General features: G+C 40.1%; 1 protein-coding gene across 3 annotated transcripts in view; it reads right to left on the bottom strand.

Annotated features, from left to right (window-relative positions):
* Positions 1 to 802: 802 nt before the first annotated feature.
* The window catches only part of CNRIP1 (cannabinoid receptor interacting protein 1), a 34508-nt gene continuing 12424 nt past the window's right edge, over positions 803 to 22886 (bottom strand). For 2 of the 3 annotated variants that reach the window (XM_032177643.2, XM_032177644.2), the window contains exon 4: positions 9367 to 10377. In XM_032177643.2, the coding sequence (XP_032033534.1) occupies positions 10213 to 10377 (165 nt within the window). In that variant the 3' untranslated portion in view covers positions 9367 to 10212. Of the gene's footprint in view, positions 875 to 9366; positions 10378 to 22886 lie in introns of those variants that run through there. The other variant, XM_032177645.2, reaches the window with a different exon arrangement.

Below are 22886 nucleotides of genomic sequence, written 5' to 3'. Positions count from 1 at the left end.
TTTAGCTTCCTCACCCCTCACCACTGCAGAAGACTCTGTTCTTATCTCCTGCCTCCAAACTGCCTCCAGGAATATTGCTTCATAACTCAAGTATCATTCTATCATTTAATATTTAAAAACTTCCTCTGGTTCCCACTTTCTGTAGAACTAAACTTAAACTGCTCAGCCTGTGTAGAAGGCTCCTCATAGCCTCGCCCCAGCCCATGCCTCTCTCTTCCCTATGCTCCAGCCACACAGAGTTTCTTCTTCCAGAGCGGATCATCTATTTTCACATGCCAATACCCTGCAGTACCTTCTCTGTGCCTGAAAGCAGCTCAAATATCATCTATGAAGCTGCCTCCAATTCCCACAGACTCCTCCTCTATGCTTTAATGTATTTTGTATTTTTTCTAGTATAGCACTTGCCTCATTTTATTGTAATTATTTGGCTGTAAGCAACTTGATTACTTATCACACTCCTATTGCCATCTCCTGCCCCCAGGGGACCTGGCATATGAATGCTTATTGAATGAATAACTGAACTTTAATAAGAAGGGGTACAGTGAGTAAACCCTAGGGTAGTGTTTTCCAAACTTTAATATGATAAGAATCACCTAAAGTGCTTAATAAAATGGAGATGCTTTGGATTTACTCTCAGAGAGTCTGCTCAATTTAACAGGTCTAAAAAGGTAGAGTTTAGGAATCTACATTTTAACAAGCATCCCCAATAATTCTGATGGCCTTTGAGAAGCCCTCCCCTAGAATCCAAAGCAAATAATTTGGAAAAAAAAAAAAAAGAACATTTGTTCCTCATGATGGCACACATTGAAGAATGTGCTTATTCTTCACATTCACATGTAAGAGAGATCTCTTGGGGTTGTTGTTCCAGGCACTCCTGAAAATAAATAGATACCAGAATAAGTTTGAGAAAACCATAGTTGCCTGGGTGCAGTGACTCACACCTGTAATCCCAGCACTTTGGGAGGCCAAGGCAGGCAGATCTCTTGAGGTCAGGAGTTCGAGACCAGCTGACCAACATGTGAAGCCCCATCTCTACTAAAAATACAAAAATTAGCCGGCTGTGGTAGTGGTGCACCTGTAGTCCCAGCTACTTGGGAGGCTGAGGCGGGAGAATCACTTGAAGCTGGGAGGTGGAGGTTGCAGTGAGCCAAGATTGTGCCACTGCACTCCAGCCTGAGTGACAGAGCGAGACTCTGTCTCAAAAAAAAAAAAAAAAAAAAAAAAAAAGAAAACCACAGTGAAGCGAATTCCATGAAGACTATAGAGAAGCATCAAGCTCTGTGTAGAGGGTTAGGTTGTTTCTTTGTAAGGACAATTGTCGTCAACTCCCATATGTTTGTTTTGTTAAAATAGCCACTATTTAGCCAGGCCCAAGCTGTTTTCACTAATACATTGCATTTGTGTCAAGCTTCTCTTTGGATGTTCTCCCAGCATTTTAGCAGCTTTAAGCCTGTCTTCCCTTGTTCCCTGAGGGAGGAACAAGCACAAGTTCACGCCAACTCATTAGAGAGGCATTGCTCAAGAGCAGCTCCTGGGGCACCAGATACAGGCAGGAGCGAGGGAGTGGGATCCCTTCCAGCCCCCTCCCCTCTGCGCTGTCTCATTTTCCCCACCCACCCTCCCAAATGCTCATTATTGTCTTCAGCAGGTGGCTTCCACCCCTGCTTTCAAGTCTGCTCAGAAAATCTCCCTCCCAAGATAGATAAGCTCCAAAAAGATTCACAGGTTCTACACAATGCAGAACTGCCAAGGACCACATTGGCCAAAGCAATGCCTTCATACAATCAATCTTCAGGGATTTTGCAGAGACAATGGTAAACGTGGATTAGGCTTTTGATCAGAAGGCAGAATATTCATGACGAGCCTGGGCAACATGGTGAAACCCATCTCTACAAAAATTAGCTGGACGTGGTGGTGGTCGCCTGTGGTCCCAACTACTTGGGAGGCTGAGGTGAGAGGATCACTTGAGACTGGGAGGTCAAGGCTGCAGTGAGCCAACATTGCACCACTGCACTTCAGCCTGGGCTGCTACAGAGCAAGACCCTGTCTCAAAAAAAAAAAAAAAAAGAAAAAGAAAAAAGAAAAGAAAAGAAAAGAAAGAAAGAAAGGCAGAACCTTTAGCAGCAGATGTCCACCAGAGGTATGTGTGCACGTGTGTGTACAGCCATATGAATTTTAATACATGTATAGATTCATTCAACCACTGCCGCTATCAGGATACAGAACAGTTCCATCACCCCAGAAAGCTCCCTCCTGCTACCTTTTTGAGTGTATCCAAGCTTTATTTTAAGGCTTTAATCTTATAAAAATCTCCAGGGAAAGGTGAAATGCTATAGAAAATTAAAGATAGTCTGTGTTCATTATTTGAAGAAACTTGTCATTCAGGGTTAGATTATTTCTATAGGGTGAGGACAAATTCCCATTACCTATATAGGTACTTAGGTTGTCTTTTCAGGCAAATTTGGTTAGCTATCCCCTCCAACCCTGTCAAGCAGGAGCTATCTAGCCCAGGATAGACTCCCTGAGTGGAAGCCTGATGATTTAAAGTTATGTCTACCATACCCATTATTTTTAGACTAACAATAGGAATCCAAAATCATTAGCTTGTAGCCATGAAAATTCTGAAAATAGACTCTCAATGTGGCCATATGAATTATATTTCAAAATGTAACCATCTAGATTTGGGGAAATTAAGGACCTTACACACACACACACACACACACACACACACTCATATACACATTATCTAGATCTACTTCACACCAAACACAAGCATAAAAAATCAACTTGGAAAAGATAAAGATTCCAACTGGGTTTTGAGTTGGAAAAAACAACATTAGTATTTTAAAATATATGTTTTGTCAAAGAAAGTGACTATCTGATAAAGGTAAAGGAAAAATCAGCTGTTTCAGTTTTGGGAAATTCACAATGCTCCTATGTTTAGTGGGCTTGTTGAACTTTTCTGAACATTCAAAAAATATTTTTGTCAAATAATTTCAACATTTCAAATTCTGCTTCAAGCACGGAGGGAGGTTGCCGCTAACACCATTGTTACCTTTTGGGCCATGGTCCCCCTTGGGATGGTCATTTCAGTGGGAGGAAATACCCTTGGCTGTCAGAGGCCAAAGGTCTGTAAACTTCTAGATGAGGGTAAGTGTGTTGAAGTCATACCGATTTGGATTTTCATTCTGTCTCCTCTACTCACACTAGCTTTGTGACCTTGAGCAGGTAGCCTAACCTCTCTGAGCTTAATAGCCTCATTTTAAAAAACGGAAATCATATGTACTTTTCAGGGTGATTTTGAAAATTAAATGAGATCATATATATAAAATGTCTGCCATACAAAAGATAGTCAATGAATGCTAATTTTGTCTTTCCTTTCCCCATTTAATTCATCTCTCTACCTCCAAATACAGCCTCATCGAAACTAGGTCAGTCATAATTTATCTTATTTTTTAAGACCATGGAAGGAAAAAAAGATGGTTTAATCCTTCTCCTAATCCACTTTGTGACTTCTAACTTTCCCTGGCAGGAAATGATTTCTTAGAACCAACTTCAAACCATTACTTTTTTTCTTTTTGGAGAAGTTTTACTTTACTGTCTTCAGCAGAAAAGGAGAGTAGGTGATCTGGATTCCCCAGATGTGGATCAGGAAAGGCAAGGTTACGCTGAAGTTATGAACAACCCCAGAATCTCAGTGATGGTTTATAGAATAGTTTCTTGTTCATCTCTCCACCCTAAAAAAGCAGATTGATACAACATAAAGGACAGATAAGGGATAAAGCAAATATAGCAAAATGTTAACTGTGAAATCCAGGTGATAGATATGGGAATGTGTGTTATGCAAGTCTTTCAACTTTTCTATACATTTCAACATTTTTCACAATAAAATATTGGGAGAAAAGTTTATTTCTCACTTATGCTATGGGTCCAACAAAAGGTGGCTAGGGTTCCATGCCGTATCTTCTCACTCCAGGGCCTAAGGTGATCAATCATCTTGAAAGTGGCTATTTGCTATGGCAAAGGGTAAGAAAGTTCTGTTGGCATTGCACAGACTGTTGGATAATTTCATCCTGAAATGACATGTGTCACTTCTGCTTACAACTCATTGGCCAGAGCTACCAGCACATGGCCTTAGCCCAGGCCATGGAGGTCAGATGCTATCATGTGCTTCAATGGGGGAGGGCTGGAAACATTTGGTAAGCAGCACAAGTGATTACCCTGATGAAAATAAACAACTTCATAAACTTCAAAGAATAACATACTTTAGGACTATCATTAATAATACAAACGTGACAAGGCAAATTCACGGGAAGCAACGTCAGTAAAAGAATTCAGAAACTTTTTTCTTTCTTATCCACTTTCCTTCTTTTAGTCTCCTTTAAAGGGAGCGGGAGAACTAACCCCATAAAGGCTAACAGATTGCAAACTTCTTGCTGGTTGGTTTGCAGCCGGCCGGCCAGCCAGCCAGCCAGCCAGCCAGCTCTTTCTAGAATCTCATCACCTTTTTGTTGAGTCAGCTCATTTTCCCTGAGTCAGTAAGAAGATGTGGAAGCCGTCCAGAGATCTTAAGAAAAGCAGAAGTTAGGTTGAGGGTGGTAAAGCTTTTCAGAAATAGGATAATAAAATATCTGAGTAAACAATATTTCAATATTTTTCTTGACTCAACGTTTTAGAGGAGTCAGGAAAGACTTCATAGTGACATTTAAGCTGGCACTCGAAGGCGTTTGCAAGGTAGGAAATGGAGTAGGGCGTTCCAAGCAGAGGGAACAGGCCATGCAGTGGCAAGGAAACTACTTTGGACTTGGTAGATCTGCAGGAGAATAAGAAATTCAATGTGACCAGAGACTAGAATGCCTGTCAGGATTACTGTTAAAGTACTAGTGTAGGGCCAAAAATACTGTATTTTTCATTTGTTAGCAAGTGGGAAATGAAATACCCTACTTGTTAAGGAAAAATTTTAGTCTTACCTAGTGCTCTAACAGTAGTTAACATGGCTTCAAAGAGAAAAGATTATATGCAAGTAATTTGCTATAAAGAGAACTATAGGCAAATGCGTTTCTAGCAACTGAATACTTCTGTTTGTTGGCAACAATTGTTGGCAACAATTAATATATCCACAGTAACTTTCTTTGGGAAAACAAGTTACCTACTAGGCTGCAAATAAATTAAGGCAAAACTACAAGGTTATAAAAACAAACACTGCAGGAGAGTGGGCAGGTAATGAGGTGATTTTAAATGAAATACATTCGTCAAGAGAACAGTGATGGGGAGAAGAAAAGGAGCTTTACGTGTGATATATCATTTAATCCTAACACATGTTGTGAAGTGAATGTTATTACCACCATTTCATAAATGCGAAAACTAAAGATCAAGTAAAGTAGCTTCTTATAAAATGAGCTGTTTAAATTTGAGCCTTATTTTTGACTCTTTGAGACATTTTTCCTCTGTAAAATGGAGACATGACACATCTTGCCTACCTCACAGGGCTGTTAAGAGGATTAAAAGAAATAACAAAAGAAATTGACATCATTCTTGACCTTGACCTTTTTAATCAGAAAATCTTAAGTTTTCTGATTCTGTCTTGATGTTTGTATATTCTTCAAAACTATGTGTTTATATAGGAGACTTAAGATGCCTGTTTGTGGAAAAAGTCTTTCTAGCATATCTTAAAATATACTATTTTAAACTATTTTTAAATAGTTGAAAATGTTACCTTTCCAAGCATCAAAATGGAGTATAAACTTTGGCCATTATCTGAAATCCATTCATGGAATATTTTAGGAAAATAAGGTTTATTTTTTAAACTCCTTTAGTTTTTTTCTTGGCATTTTAAATAATTTTGTTTGAAAACGTATCGCTCCTTTTCTTTTTCTTTTTTTTTTTTTTGAGACAGAGTCTTGCTGTGTCACCCAGGCTGGAGTGTAGTGGCAGGATCTCAGCTGACTGCAACCTCCACTTCCAGGGCTCAAGAGATCCTTCCACCTCAGTCTCCTGAGTAGCTGGGATCACAGTTGCACACCACCACGCCCAGCTAATTTTTGTGTTTTTCATAGAGACATGATTCGGCCATGTTGCCTAGGCTGGTCTCAAACTCCTGGGCTTAAGCGAGCCACCTGCATTGGCCCCCCAAAGTGCTGGGATTACAGGCATGAGCCACCGTGTCCGGGCTCCCTTTCTTTTTTAATGAAATATACCAAAATAATGATGTTATGTGCCAGGAACTGTTCTAAAGGTTTAATGTACGTTAATTTATTCAATCCTCATAACCATTCTGCAAGGTAAATACTATTATCTCCATTTTCCAAATGAGAAAATTGAGGCACAGAGGTATTAAGTGACTTGCCTAAGACCACACAGCTAATAAACAGCTGAGCCAGGATTTAAATTGAAGTATTTTCGCCCGGAATCTGAACTTTTTTTTTTTTTTTTGAGAAGGAGTCTCCTCTGAAGCCCAGGCTGGAGTGCAGTGGCGTGATCCCGGCTCACGGCAACCTCCTCCTCCTGGGTTCAAGTGATTCTCCTTCCTCAGCCTCCTAAGTAGCTGGGATTACGGCGTGCACCACCATGCTGGGTAAATTTTACATTTTTAGTAGAGATGGGGTTTTGCCATGTTGGCCAGGCTGGTCTTGAACTCCTGACCTCAAGTGATCTACCCGCCTCAGCTTCCCAAAGTGCTGGGATTACAGGCGTGAGCCACTGTGCTTGGCGGAGAATCTGAGCTTTTAAACACTGAACCATGATACATTACTGATGATAATGGGCCCTCTTTCTAAATGAATCAGGAATATCATTATGCTTATCAATTTTTATTTGATATATACAGAAACTACTGTGGTTTAATACAGGATTATGTACCTACAGGATAGAGATGTCCCCATCTACTATTCTTTTGACTTACTTTGTCTGCTTTTTATAGTTTTCTCTGTCCTCTCTGAAAAAAATAATATTTTCAGTATATCTACCTCTACAAATTGTCTTCTTCCCTCTAATGTTCTACTTCCAATTTCATAAGAGTCAGAAGCCAGATCACTCCACATGTTAGAATTGTGTCTAAAATAGGAGTCAAGAGGCCTTGAGAGAAGACCCAAGCCTTTAGTGAATGGACTTTGTGACATCTGTGACAGGGATCTTTATTTTTTGGCATGTTTTCTGTTCTTAACTGTGATCCAGATAGTTTAGATGGCTGGATAAGTGACTTCTCAGTAAGTGAGGTGTCACAAAATATAAACTCAAGGCATTTCTATTCTTCCACCTGTTCAAAAGTGTTTTAGTCATCATCATAATTGGAAGGATGGCCTAGTTCCTCAAGCTTCTGGGTAGCCATCTGATGCTTGGAGGTAGAGAGACATGGCTACAACTTGTATAAAAATAGCCCTTCCAGATGGCTGAGGGGCAAAGTTACAACTCAGCAGCTCGATATAGCTGAGCACTCAAATTTTGGAGTAGGAGGAGAGCTATGTGAGAAGTAGCCAGAGAGACTGGGCTGGAGCCCAATCATAAGTAGAACAGTATATGCCAGGAGAGATCACTTAACGTGCAGATTAGCTGTTAAGTTTTTCTGTTACTTCATCTCCATCTCCTCCCCACCTCCCTTGATTCAACCTTACTTCTGGCCCTAAGGGAACACATACACATACAACATACACAGATATGCACACACACTCCCCCCCGCCCCCTTTTTTTAAAGGAGTATAAAAGAGGAACAAACCATAACTCTTAAAAGGCTTCAGAATTCTACTAGTCTAACCCTTTGTTTTAGAGATAAGCAAACTGAGGCAGAGAAAGGTGTGGTGACCATCCAGGATGTGAGCAGGACTCCCACACTCCAGGTGCTCTGCCAGGGCTCATCTTCTGGCTCGTTTGTGGGACAGTGATAACAGCTCAGCTATCCCAGGACATGTTTCCTCCGAGTCTGCCTTGACTCATTTCAAACTCTAAATAAAGGCTTTAGTTAAAAAGAAAAAGCATGGGCCCAGCTCAGTGGCTCACGCCTGTAATCCCAGCCCTTTGGGAGGCCAAGGCAGGTAGATCACGAGGTCAGGAGTTCGAGAACAGCTTGACCAACATGGTGAAACCCCATCTCTTCTAAAAATATAAAAATTAGCCGAGCGTGGTGGTGCACGCCTGTAATCCCAGCTACTCAGGAGGCTGAGGCAGGAGAATTGCTTGAATCTAGGAAGTGGAGGTTGCAGGGAGATGAGATCATGCCACTGCACTCCAGTCTGGGTGACTGAGTGAGACTCCGTCTCAAAAAAAAGAAAAAAAACAAAGTGTGGATTATTGCAAAAGTCATGATAATGTCTCCACCCTCGACACAAATACTCAAGCTCTAGTCACTGGCCTGAAAACCTGTTTCACCAGTGAAAATATTTACTAATCAAATTAGTAAATATTAAGTTAAAATGTGTAGTTCCCACTTTTTATTTTAAACCTTTTATTCACTCTGCATTTCTATTGGATATTCTGGAAGAAAAGCCTCTGTAGTAAATCCATTGTTTTAAATATCTCAATGTCTGTTCAAATAATTGAGTGTTGGTTTTAAAAAATGGTGATTAGGAATGGGTTAGTACTTATGTTTTAGCAATTGTAATGAAGACTTCAAAAAAAAAAAACAAGCTTATCGAGAAACATGTTACACTCCTTTAACATCATTTATGATCCCCAAAGGCAAGGCATTGCTGTTCCCTGGTGGCTGTACAGCATCACTGCAGGTAAGCTATTTGGAGGTAGAAAAGGTGTTGAGTGCCAGCCTTTCAAATTGTTCTACAATGAATCAACTTTTTAAAATACTCCCAGTAGCTTGCATTTTCTTATAAGAAGGGTTTACAGGTAGCAAAAACAAACAATCCCCAACCAACTTTTTCCGACACAATAGGATTTGTGCTGCCCAAGTAAATATTACATTATTGGAAAATAGCATGTTACTTTTCATGAGGAAGTTTATTTCCTTCTTACGGAATTTATCCTTAAACTGTATGGTATATGGGCTTTGTGCAAGGTGCTGGAAGTAGGCAAGGAGGCCTCAACTGTGATGTACACACACTATTAATAGCACCATTGCTCTCCTGCTACTGAGCCACATAGCTCACCAACTGGGGAGGGGTCACCACAGAAAGAGTAATGGAGCGAGATAGGAACAAGCATTTTTTGATTGCCCACCAAGCACCTGGGCCTGTGCTAGCCCCGTTAAACTTGGCTGGAGCAATCCTGCTAAAAGGTCAGGCTTGATTCATGAATAGGTGTGTTAATTCTCCGGATACATCCCCCTCATCCTGTAGCATAGAGGCCTGAGTGAAGCTGGCCTAGAGCAGGGATTCACCTGCTAGATATTTATTGCCCAAATTAATAATGCAAGTCAGGGCATGATTTTCAATGCCTTTATTAAGAAATATCAAAAGTTGATTACAGGTCCATATGGAGTTTTACAAAGTTCAAGAAGACTGTAGGGATGCCATCAATGTGCATGTCTGAAGACTATGGAAGCTTGTCAAAGGGGTAACCCTACAACTCCTGTCACTTTAACAATGGTCCACAGCAATGCTTTTCCCCCATTTCTACTAGGCTAGGCCATTGCACAATACCTTAAGCTACTTAAAATTTTGAGTTTTAATACGTTATAAATACGTACATATTTGTCCTTCTAGTTTGTTATCATCCTTCCCTGAAAGAGCGGAGGTGTTTATAGAAAGCACAACATTTGAGTCCCATTCACTGCTGTTTGTACATTTTCACAAAGCCTGCTTTGAAAGCTGGCAAACACTGCAAGTTACATGTTACCATATTACACATGGGAGGACCCATACACATTGTTATTTTTAAATTTAACATTGAACAAAAAAAAAGGAGGAATCACTTAACTTGGAAACAAAACACCATAGTCAGTGGAATGGTCAAGAGCAGGACAAGCCTGCCAGGTGCCACTGAACTCCAGTCACGAGTGGTCAAAAGTATGACTGAGAACAACTGGATGCAGGAACATCAGCACAAAATACAGATGGGAATATTCTCGGGGGTGGTACATCACCATCTTGTATGTGAGGGATATTGTGTCAGAGGGGAATTACACTTTCAAAATAACCAGGGCTAGTAGGTCATTAGTACCAGATGGGGAAAAGCAAAGGTGTGGCATGCCTTGTTTAAGGCCTGCGCTGGTTTATCTAAAAGTAGATTTCTGAAAAGATTGTCCAGCAGCATCAGAAAGAGCCACTTTCAGAGGAAGGACTCCTTGTTCACCCACATCAGACTGCGTGTCTCGTTGGGCTTGCATTCATACTCAATGACGGAGAAGGGGCTTCCCCACTGGCAGTGATCCCGCTTGTGGTAATTGTAGAACTTGACTTGCCACACCGTCTCGAAGGTCCCAATGTCTGTGAACTGAGGGAAGAGAAAGATGCCTGATAAAAAACCTCATTCTGCCACGAGGAATAGATGAGAGCTAACATTAGTGACGTAGCTCCTGGATAATCAAGCAGACCCGGTCCAGTTTCTCTTGGTCTGCAAGGCTCGGAAGCCTTTCCTTTAGAGGTCTAGCTCCCTCCTTTATGATGGGAGATATTTTCCTAAAAAGCTGTCTGCAAACCATTCTTGTCTATAAAATCTGATTCCCTTTGCAAACGTGCCACTCGCTATCATACTGCTTTTAATAAAAATAACTCCAAAGTTTATCTTGTTTTTCAAGTTTAATTTTTTGAAAACTTAGAATTTTAAAGCTTACTCTAAAATGGCCCCTGCTGGCCAGGTGCAGTGGTTCACGCCTGTAATCCCAGGCTGAGGCAGGATGCTAGCTTGAAGCCAGGGGTTCCAGAATAGCCTGAACAACAAAGCAAGATTCTGTCTCTAAAACAAACCCCCATGTTCACCCCCGAAATGGTCCCTGCTACAGAAGGGGAATGGCCAAGGGAAGAGAAGGAATAAAGCTTACTGGCTTTTCTCAAAATACAATGGTACAAAACAACCTATCTACAATACATCTACATGAGATATAATTTCCATCATTAGTTTCAATTCCAAAGAAAAATATTCCAAAGTGATAACCAAAAATATTTCATTGGAAGTGTTTGTTAAAGGCCCTATTTTAACTATTTTTAAATTTTATTTTATTATTATACTTTAAGTTTTAGGGTACATGTGCACAATGTGCAGGTTTGTTACATATGTATACATATGCCATGTTGGTGTGCTGCACCCATTAACTCGTCATTTAGCATTAGGTGTATCTCCAAATGCTATCCCTCCCCCATCCCCCCTCCCCACAACAGTCCCCGGAGTGTGATGTTCCCCTTCCTGTGTCCATGAGTTCTCATTGTTCAATTCCCACCTATGAGTGAGAACATGCAGTGTTTGGTTTTTTGTCCTTGAGATAGTTTGCTGAGAATGATGGTTTCCAGTTTCATCCATGTCCCTATAAAGGACATGAACTCATCATTTTTTATGGCTGCATAGTATTCCATGGTGTATATGTGCCACATTTTCTTAATCCAGTCTATCGTTGTTGGACATTTGGGTTGGTTCCAAGTCTTTGCTATTGTGAACAGTGCCGCAATAAACATACATGTGCATGTGTCTTTATAGCAGCATGATTTATAATCCTTTGACTATTAAACATTGAATACTTATAAGTCAGGAGTCCATGCCTACATCTTGGGCTTAGATTATACGTTATCCAGAACCATATTTGAGTATCTACTATGTACCTTGCATGTATAAAAATTTGTATGAGGCAGGATTGTTGTTCTTAAGAAGTTTGCATTCTACTTCCAGAAGGTAGGCCCTGTAAATCACTGCACAGAACTCTCCTGAGGTATAAAGTACACATTTCTCTTGCAGCTGAGAAGAGTACATGGAATACCCTGGAGGCCACTGGGCAGATGCTCAAGTGGCCTGCGGGGTAGCCTGACCCTGCTACTGCCTTCTGGAGCTATTTAGGGGATCTGGCATTAAACCACATGATGCCTGTCGTTATTTTCTCCTCTGACCCTCCCCTGTCATGGGAGGGGACAGGAACTGACTTGGCAGGATTCTTAGACTTGTCTGGAGCCAGAAGACGTGGACAGAGGAAGGCAGTGAGCATTAGGAGTCTTATGCTTCTTGCTGATACAGGAGGAGGGTGATCAGGTGCTTCCCAGATAGCTTTCCAAGATGCTCTCAAAATTATATCTTGCACCATTGCCTCATCCTGCTAATTTGATCCCAAAACAAGATCTAGGCTTTCCTTTGGGAAATTCGCTTGATTTGAAATAGTGGATGACATACGTGGAGTCCACAGACCTCCCAGGTATGAAAGTGAATTAACTCTTTTTAGAGAGTCATGGCTTAAAGACCTATATAAGCATACAGCAGCTTTATTCACAATAGCCCCAGGTTGGAATTGACCCAAATGTTTATTCACCTGTTGATAGGCAAATTTTGGTATATTTATAAAATGGCCTTTTGCTGAACAATAAAGGAAGACATGCTGATTCAAGCAGCAACAGGGATGGATCTCAAAGACATGCTAAGCAAAAGAATCTAGGCCTCCAAAATACATACTGTATGAATCCATCTACATAGTGACAGAATGTAACCTACACTGACAGGAAACATCTGTAGTTATCTAGGGCCTGGGGTGAGAAGGGGAACTGATGCAAATGTGCAAGAGGGAACTTTTTAGGGGTGATGGAAGCATTCTCTATCTTGATTGGGATGGTGGTTACACGGCTGTACATATATGTTGGTCAAAACTAATTGAACTGTATGCTTAAAATGAGTCCATTTATTACATGTAAACTATACCTCAAAGTTAAGAAAAATAGAAATATCCATTTTTAGTGAGCTATAAGAAAACAGGCATTCTAAATGCTACTAATGGGATTTGAATTCGCCTTTTGGAAGGATCCTTTGTATGAAGTTAAAGGTGTGAGTACATTCAGGCCCAGCAATTCCATTTATAATTTATCTTAAGAACATCACAAAGTTTATAGTAGTAAACAATGCAACACTAAAGGTCCATCTTTAAGGCACTATTTGTGGCATATCTATATAATGGAATACTATGTAGTATTTTTAAATGTAAAGTATTTAATACAGTTTTTATTTTATATTGTTACATGAACTAAGCAGAATACCATGAAGAACATGAAGTATTAATTCAGTTAAAATTATACTTGGCTGGGTGCAGCAGCTCACACCTGTAATTCCAGCACTTTGGAAGGCCAAGATGAGAGGATCGCTTGAGACCAGGAGTTTGAGAATAGCCTGGGCAACATAGTGAGACCCTGCCTCTACAAAAAATGTTTGAAAATTAGCTGGGTGTGGTGGCACATCCTGTGAGACTGAGATGGGAGGATTGCTTGAGCCCAGGAGTTTGAGGCTGCAGTGAGCTATAATCATGCTACTGCATTCCAGCCTGGGCAATAAAGAAAGACCCTGTCTCAAAAAAAAAAAAAGTATATATGTGTGTGTGTGTGTGTGTGTGTGTGTGTGTGTGTGTGTGTGTGTGTGTGTGTTGTGTGTGTGTGTGTGTGTGTGTGTGTGTGTGTGTGTGTGTGTGTGTATTTAATGTTAGAAATCCTGATGGACTGTTTTATTTTCTCCTATGTTCTTTTTTTAATTTTTATTATATTTTTGAGATGGAGTCTAGCTCTGTTGCCCAGGGTTGGAGTGCAGCGGCACGATCTCGGCTCACTGCAACCTCTGCTGCCCGGGTTCAAGCAATTCTTCTGCCTCAGCCTCCCGAGTAGCTGGGATTACAGGCGTGTGCCACTACGCCCGGCTAATTTCTGTATTTTTTATTTTATTTTGAGATGGAGTTTTGCTCTTGTTGCCCAGGCTGGAGTGCAGTGGCACGATCTCAGCTCACTGCAACCTCTGCCTTTCAGTTTCAAGTGATTCTCCTGCCTCAGCCTCCCGAGTAGCTGGGATTACAGGCACCTGCCACCACACCTGGCTAATTTTTTTTTGTATTTTTAGTAGAGATGGGGTTTCACCATATTGGCCAGGCTGGTCTTGAACTCCCGACCTCGTGATCCATCCACCTCGGCCTCCCAAAGTGCTGGGATTACAGGTGTGAGCCACCACACCCGGCCCGATTTTTATATATATATTTTTTTTTAGCAGAGACGGGGTTTAACCATGTTGCCCAGGCTAGTCTCGAACTCCTGACCTCAAGTGATCCACCAGCCTCGGCCTCTCAAAGTGCTGGGATTACAGGCATGAACCACTGCACCCAGCTGATTTTCTTCTATATTCTTATTTGTATTTTCAAAATTTAATGATTACTTTACCAGAAAAAAAACATTAAACCAAAACTGTATTTCCCAAAAATATTACCAAATAGTCATTATCCTTAATCTAAAGGACTATATGCATTATTAGTAAGTACTACTAGGAACATTGGAATAAAAAATTGGAATGGTTCATTAAAAACAAAACAAAACAAAACAAAAACCATAGGCTGGGCGCAGTGGCTCATGCCTGTAATGCCAGCACTTTGGGAGGCCAACATGGGAGTACCACTTGAACCCAGGAGTTTAAAACCAGCTTAGACAACATGGTGAAACTCTGTCGCTATAAAAAATTAAAAACATTAGCTGGGCATGGGAGTGTGTGTCTGTAGTCCCAGATACTCAGGAGGCTGAGGTGAAAGGATCGCTTGAGCTCAGGAGGCAGAGGTTGCAGTGAGCTGAGATCTTGCTACTGCATTTTAGTCTGGGCAACAGGGCAAGACCCTGTCTCAAAAAAAAAAAAAAAGGAAAAAATGACTAACACCTGCAAAAACATTCAAATGTAATTAGTAATTAAAGAAATATAAACTTTAAAAGAGATACTATTCCTCTAACAACTTAGTGACAATTTCTGAATACCAGAAACAATCTAAGCATTCAACATTAGGAAAATATGAAAATGGTGGCATATCCATATGATAAACTTACACAGCCATTAGGAATTTAGGGTTGTCGATGATTCAAGGAAATGCTTAGAACAATGTTAAAAGGAAGATGAACTGGAATGGTTTATATACATTATGAGCTCAAATATGTAAAATAAGATGTATAGAAAAAATGAAAAATATTACCTTCCAAGTAAAGAAATTGAATTTTTCTATCTTTACTCAGATTTTTTTCTACAATAAGTGTTACTTTTAAAATCAGAAATTTTTTAAATGGTGAAATGGATTTATCATCTTACAATAATATATACAGCCTGCAAGCCCAAGGGATTTTATAAATTCTATTAAAAATATGTACATTCTAATGAAATTATGACTTTGTTCACAATAGGTTAGTGGTGGTATGTATAAATCAAAATCTCATTTTATAATTCACCAAGACTTTTAAAGAGGATTTAGTATTATTTTTGACCAGCACAAGGCATTGCAACTTTAAGTGCAACTGAATTTTACAATTAACATTTGAATTCCAAATTATAAAAATATTTTGTAATAAAATATACACTGAAATATAAACTTTATACTAAAAATATTTTATAATACTTTTCAAATACCAGCTAATAGTTTGAAGGAAGCAGCTTAAAATCATGCTAGGTGAGAGAAACAATACTGAGATTTTTATTTTTTGAAATAAAAGTTGGTTATAAAAATAAAAAGCTCACCAAGCTGATTACAACCACAGACAAGAAAAACATAAAGCTTATGTCTAAAAAAATTTAAAAAAAGTCTCAATCTAAGAATTCTCAGTAACAAAGGAGACCAAAGTTAAAATCTGCTGACAGCAACAGTCACAGCTAAAGATATATTTAAGTGTTAGTATTAATATTTCAAATTTGGTTTATTAATGTTGGACCTAAGGTCACATTGAAGTAAATGTAACTGCTGCTAACTATGCATATGTCTTCCTCTCCCCCATGCCCTAGCTGTTTATACTTCTCATTAGCCGTCTTCCTATTCTTTCTTTTGGAGCTCTATTTCTTGGGCCTCTAACTACCTAGCTAGAATTTCTTCTTGTCTGGCTAGGAACAGATGGGGTCTTGAAAGCTGACATTCTTCTTAAAGAACAGGAACAACTATACAGGTTCTTCACTCCCTCCCCGCCCATCTGTCCCTTCTAAGGAGAATCTACCCAGGCAGGCTCCTGGGTAGTACAATTTATGCACAGGTATAATTCTGTATATTTGCGTAACACTCTATTTTATGTGATACTTTCACATACATCATTCCACTTTAATCTTGTGCCTGGTTTTATCTCCATTTTATGGACAAAAAACCTAAGATTCAGAGAGGTTAGATGATTTGCCCTCAGTCTAGACTCCAAAGCCAGCCAATGATAGGAGCAGGACAAGAACCTAGGTCTCCTAATTCCTAGCTAGGAGCTATTTATCACTGTACAAAACTGCTGATATAAATGGTTATAGTGGACAGTTTTTTTTTTCTCCCTGAATGAGAAATTACATGAATTGTCACAAAGCAATGCTTTAGGGCATTGCTATGGACTGAATGTTTATGCCCTCCTTCAACCCCAATTCACATGGTGAAGGCTAAATCCTAACTGTAATGGTATTTGGAGGTAGGGCCTTTGGGAAGTATGAGGGTAGAGCCCACATGAATGGGTTCAGTGCCGTCATAAGGGACATGAGAAAGATGATCTCTTTCTCTGCTATATGAGGATACATCAAGAAAGTGTCTATGGACCAAAAAGAGGGTCCTCACCAGACTAATGCCTTGATTTTTGGACTTCCCACCTTCCAGAGTTCTGAGAAATAGATGTTTGTTGTTTCAGCCATCCAATCTGTGGTATTTTGTTTTAGCAGCCCCAGCAGAGGCAGACACTCTACCTGGACATTTTATTTGCTGTAGTCTTCTTACGAGTTGCAAGCCTGGTCCACTTTTTACTTCACAAGTAATGTGGAAGAGAACACATCTGATTCCAAGGAAAGGAGACTCATCTCTTGTCCTCAATAACAAATGAGGAATCTGAAGAGCTTGTTTTAAACAATTTTGGTGGTCTTACAACCCATTGGCATAGAATCTCCAGTGTACTTCTTTCTATTCACCATGCCACCTACTTCTACTGCAGACATGAAATTAATCAAGATCACTTAGAAATCCATTGACTTGGGAGGACAGAACAATCTTATTCATAGAAACATGACGTTACTTTATTAGTAAACAAATTCAGTATAAATATGCATCTGTGACTTTTAGTGTGGTGTGACCTATCAATTTCCACTGAATTTCAAGCCTTTCTATTCCTGAATTGTTTGAGGTTTTATTAGTAAATATTTCCCATTTCTCTTCACTAAATAGGATTAAAAGTTCTAGGCCTTATAAAGTACATTTGTCTTTATAAGAAACTGTTAAACTTTTCCTAAGTGATTGTGCCCACTTTATATTCTCACCAGCAATGAGAATTTCAATTGCTCTATATCCTCTCCAACACTTGGCATTGCCAGTCCTTTCAATTTTAGCCAGTCTGGTGACTATATAGTGATAAGACAAAGAAAGAAAATAAAGAGGCCGGGTGCAGTGGCTCATGCCGGCAATCCCAGCATTTTGGGAGGCCAAGGCAGGTGGATCACAAGGTCAGGAGTTCAAGACCAGCCTGGCCGAGATGGTGAAACCCCATCTCTACTAAAAATACAAAAATTAGCCAGGCGTGGTGGTAGTTGCCTGTAATCCCAGCTACTCTGGAGGCTGAGGCAGGAGAATTGCTTGAACCTGGAAGACGGAGGTTGCAGTGAGCTGAGATCACACCACTGCACTCCAGCCTGGGCATCAGAGCAAGACTCTGCCTCAAAAAAAAAAAAAAAAAAAAAAAGAAAGAAAAAAGAAGTAGCAGAAATCAATGAATTAAGAAAGACTATAGGGAAAACAATGAAACTAAAATCTAGCTTTTTTGAAAATATCTTTAAAATTGATAAACCCCTAACAAAACTGAGCAAGAAAAAAATACGAATATTAGGAATGAAAAAGAGGACATCACCATGGATCCTATAGACCTTAAATTAGGAAAACCTTATACTAATGATTTCAACAAAATGGACAAGTTCTTCCTTGAAAGACACAAACTATGAGTTGACATCTACCTAATGAGGAAACTGAATTTGTAGTTAAAAATCTCTCAGGCCCAAATGGCTGCATTGATAAATTCAGACATATAAGGGGAAAAAGCCACCAATTCCACATAAATTCTTTCAGACAGCAGACAGAACAGTTCCCAAATAATTTTATGAAGCCAATATTGCCCTAATTCCTGACAAAAATATTACAAGAGAAATTACAGACAGATTCCTCATGGGCATATATGTAAAATTTGTTTATAGTTTTTATTTGCTTGAAGTATTGGTAAATCAAATCTAGCAATATATACTGAGAATAATACATCAAAACCAACAGGGATTTATCTTCTGAATTCATGGGTGGTTCAACATTTGAAAATCTACCATATTAACAGAATAAAGGAGAAAAACCATATAATCATATCCATAGATGGAGAAAGAGCACCTGACAGTGCATCATTGATTCTATTCTCAGCAAAGGAAAGTTTTTCAACTTCATTAAGGGGCATTGACAAAAAACCTATAGCTAACTTGATCCTTAATGGCAAGAGACCAAGTGGTTTCCCTGTCAGATGGGAAACAAGGCAAGAATATGTGTTCTTACTGCCCCTATTCAGCATTGCATTCCAGGTCTTAGCCAGTACCTTAAGGCAAGAGGAAGAAGAGGGCGGTGGGGAGAGTAAAATGGTCTATCTAGTGAACAACTGTGTCCACTAAAAATACTAAGCAATCTTAACAAACAGCCAGTAGAATAAGTGAATTTCGCAAGGCTTCAGGATACAATATTAACTTATAAAATTCATATTGCATAGAGAAATATGCCAGCCCTGAACAATTATATTATTTCACCAATTTTACATGCAAGTTGACATTGTATTACTTACCAATAGTGAGATAAAACCATTTTTCATATATTTATTGGCCACTTGTATTTCTTTAATTGCCTATTTATATCTTTTGCTTATTCTTAATTTCCTACATCTTATGATTATCTCTTACTCATTTCTAATAATTTGTTGTATAAAGTCATAGCTTTCACCAAGTACTAGACCAGACAGCTGTCACGAGGACCAACTTCTATATTTGGAAGGCTATTTCCCTCCACTCACATATACTCAGCCTCATTACCACCTCATATACCTCCCTGCCTTCTTCCTCCAAACTCTCACCAGTCTCCCAGTGAAGAGGGCCAACAAAAGGGATTATGATGGTGATTCGTGCAGATAGACTCTCTACCTGGCCTTTCTCCTTGGAGGGACTGATTGGGAATTAGTCACACTGCTCTGTGAGATGGAGTTTGAGAGGCATAAAGTTGGGTATCACTTTATTAGCTCCCAGTACCAGGGCCTCTAGAATTATCTGAAGATCACTGCCATTAATCTAAGTCAGATGGCATTTGACTATTTCCTGACTTCAGTGGCCACTCACAGCTTCAGCAGGCAGTAAAAGGCTGTGAAATGTCATTGACAGTAGCTGCAGTGTCACTATGGGCAGTGGCAAATCAAGGCAACACAGCTTAGGAGACTATACATGTTACCAATGATTTTTTCACCAGTTCACTTTGAAGTGTGATATCAGAAAAGAACAGTAACATTTCCCCCAAATAGCCAGTTATCCCAGAATCATGTATTCAATGATTTGAAAAACACTTTAAACTACTTGGTATCAACTCTGGACTCTTAAGCAAGACTCAAAAGACAATAATAGCTAGGATATGTCGTCAGAGTTGAAAGGAAATATTAACTTAAAGCAGAACTGCAAATACTAAAATTGCCAGAATCTTAATGAGGTCTTAGAGGGCCAATTAAGCTACCTTTCACTTAAAATGTCCTGAGCACTGGGTAAGTGTGGAGAAGGTCATCATAAATGAGACTCTTCCCTCTCTTCCAAGTACTCAGAGGGCAGAGAGGAGACCTCCCCAACTCCTCTCTGGAGCTGACCTGGCTTGGGGAGACCTGAGCTGTAATTTCCTGTTCACCTCCTCATGCTACTACTGCTCCCTCTGGGCCTCTGGTCTTAGCAGGTTGGATTCACACTTCTTTTGCTCTAGATGTAAACAGAACACTAGGAAAGAAGATTAATTCAAACAGTTTCAAAAGCACTCGATTCAAAACTTCTTCCTATTTGGATCTGTAAAGCGAGAATTTCTATATCTTTTTGAATAGCTGAAGCACAGGGTCTTCTTTTGTTTTAATGTGAAAATGATTCAGACTTAGTCGTTAAAACAAAGATATTATTACTTACCATAAGTCTTATTTGCCTGTCCAGGCATCCATTAAAAGGTTGCAGAGTCCAGACGCAGTTGCTCACGCCTGTAATCCCAGGATTTTGGGAAGCCAAGGCAGGCAGATCACCTGAGGTCAGGAGTTCGAGACCAGCTTGGCAAACATGGTGAAACCCTGTCTCTACTAAAAATACAAAAAATTAGCTGGGTATGGTGGTGCATGCCTGTAATTCCAGCTACTTGGAGGCTGAGGCATGATAATTGCTTGAACCTGGGAGGCAGAGACTGCAGTGAGCCAAGATCGCACCACTGCACTCCAGACCGGGCAACAGAGCGAGACTGTCTCAAAACAAAAAAGCCAGCCGGGTGCAGGGGGTGCATGCCTGTAATCCCAGCACTTTGGGAGGCTGAGGCAGGCAGATAACCTGAGGTCAGGAGTTCAAGACCAGCCTGGCCAACATGGTGAAAACCCCGTCTCTACTAAAAAAAAAAAAAAAAATACAAAAATTAGATGGGTGTGGTGGTGGGTGCCTGTAATGCCAGCTACTCAGGAGGCTGAGGCAGGGAGAATTGCTTGAACCTGGGAGGCGGGGTTTGCAGTGAGCCAGGATCATGCCACTGCACTCTGGTCTGGGTGACAGAGTGAGACTCCATCTCAAAAAAAAAAAAAAGTTGGAGAGTCTTAGCTTAATTACTAGATGATTTGAGGGTATGTTTTAAGAAAAAGGTCTGTGGTCCCTAACTGTAACTCGTGAATCCAGCAGTAAAGGCTAGGTTTCTATATGTGAATTTTCACATCTAGAAGCAGCAGCTGATGGACAGTTGATTGTTCCCCACCATGATCACACAGGTTTTGGTTTGAGCACTGGTCATCTGTTTGTATCTTTTTTTTTTTTTTTTGAGACAAGAGTCTCGCTCTGTTGCCCAGGTTGGAGCAGTGGCGTGATCTCGGCTCACTGCAAGCTCTGCCTCCTGGGTTCATGCCGTTCTCCTGCCTCAGCCTCCCGAGTAGCTGGGACTACAGGCGTGTTTGTGTCTTATTTCTAATAGGCTGATAATAAAGAAAATGATTGAAAATATAGGTTTTCTGATCAAGTCACCAGCTCCTATATTAAGTTCAAATTTTTATTCTAGTCTTGAAGCTTTCAGATAGCCAACACAATCCAATGACGTTTTAAAGTCACAAACATTTCAAACTTATGTATTAAAAAATATAGATACTGGGCCGGGTGTGGCGGCTCACGCCTATAATCCCACCACTTTGGGAAGCCGAGGGGTGTGGATCACCTGAGGTTCAGAGTTTGAGACCAGCCTGACAAACACGGAGAAATCCTGTTTCTATTAAAAATACAAAATCAGCCGGGCATGGTGGCGCATGCCTGCAATCGCAGCTACTTGGGAGGCTGAGGCAGGAGAATTGCTTGAACCCAGGAGGCAGAGGTTGCGGTGAGCCGAGATCATGCCATTGTACTCCAGCCTGGGCAACGAGTGAAACTCCATCTCAAAAAAAAAAAAAATATATATATATATGTATATATATGTGTGTGTGTGTATATATATATATAACATATATAATATATATTTAATATATATTTAAATATATATAGACACCACACTCTCATGGACAATTGTGAAAACCTGACATGTCCAAGTAAATCCAATCAATTAAGTAGCACATCCCTGGATTATTCAGAGTTTGTCAAGGGAAATGTCATCAGTGTGGGTGCCTAAGAAGAGTCAGAAATGTCAGAATTAAAACTGGAAGTAGGCCGGGCGCAGTGGCTCACGCCTGTAATCCCAGCAATTTGGGAGGCCGAGGTGGGAGGATCACCTGAGGTCAGGAGTTTGAGACCAGCTTGGCCAACATGGTGAAACCCCGTCTCTACTGAAAATACAAAACTTAGCTGCGCGTGGTGGCGGGTGCCTGTAATCCCAGCTACTCGGGAGGCTGAGGCAGGAGAATCACTTGAACCTGGGAAGTGGAGGTTGCAGTGAGCCGAGATTGCACCATTGCACCACAGCATGGGTGACAGAGCAAGACTCCATCTCAAAAAAAAAAAAAAAAAAGATTACGAACTTACCCTTAAGGGTGTTGCATTAGTTATTTTTTGAAGAAAGTCAGATTCTCCAATACTGTCATTTACAATCACACCAAACAGGATAGAAGGCCATTCAAGTCCTTGTAGAATTCTTTTTTGGTTGGACACAGAGGGGAAGGCTAGGAATGTGCCCCAGCATCTTAAGATGATTTGCGTGATTTTAAAAAGTGAAATAAGATTCATAAATTTGAGCGAATTTTTAAAGTGGTAGTAATCCTCACATTTTGATTCAGTTGATTTTCAGATCCCCTTCACATATACATATTTTATAGTTGCAATTATTTAACATTAAATGTTATACAATTGTATATACTGTCAAACTATTCACTGCTACAATTTTGTCAAAATGTTATATGATTGCATATATTGTCTAACTACATATCATTACAATTTTGTCCTTGTTTGTTGAGGCAGGATCACTCTGTGGCCCAGGCTGGAATATAGTGGTTTGATCATAGCTCACTGCAGCCTTGAATGCCTGGGCTAGAGTAACCCTCCCACCTCAGTCTCTGGAGTAGCTGAGACTACAGGCATATGTCACCACGCCTGGCTCATTTCTTATTTTTTAT

The sequence above is a fragment of the Hylobates moloch genome, unplaced genomic scaffold (assembly GCF_009828535.3).
Source record: "Hylobates moloch isolate HMO894 unplaced genomic scaffold, HMol_V3 SCAFFOLD_15, whole genome shotgun sequence".
Classification (NCBI taxonomy): Eukaryota; Metazoa; Chordata; class Mammalia; order Primates; family Hylobatidae; genus Hylobates; species Hylobates moloch.
Note: the sequence above shows the minus strand (reverse complement) of the source record. Positions and strands in the feature narration are given on the sequence as shown.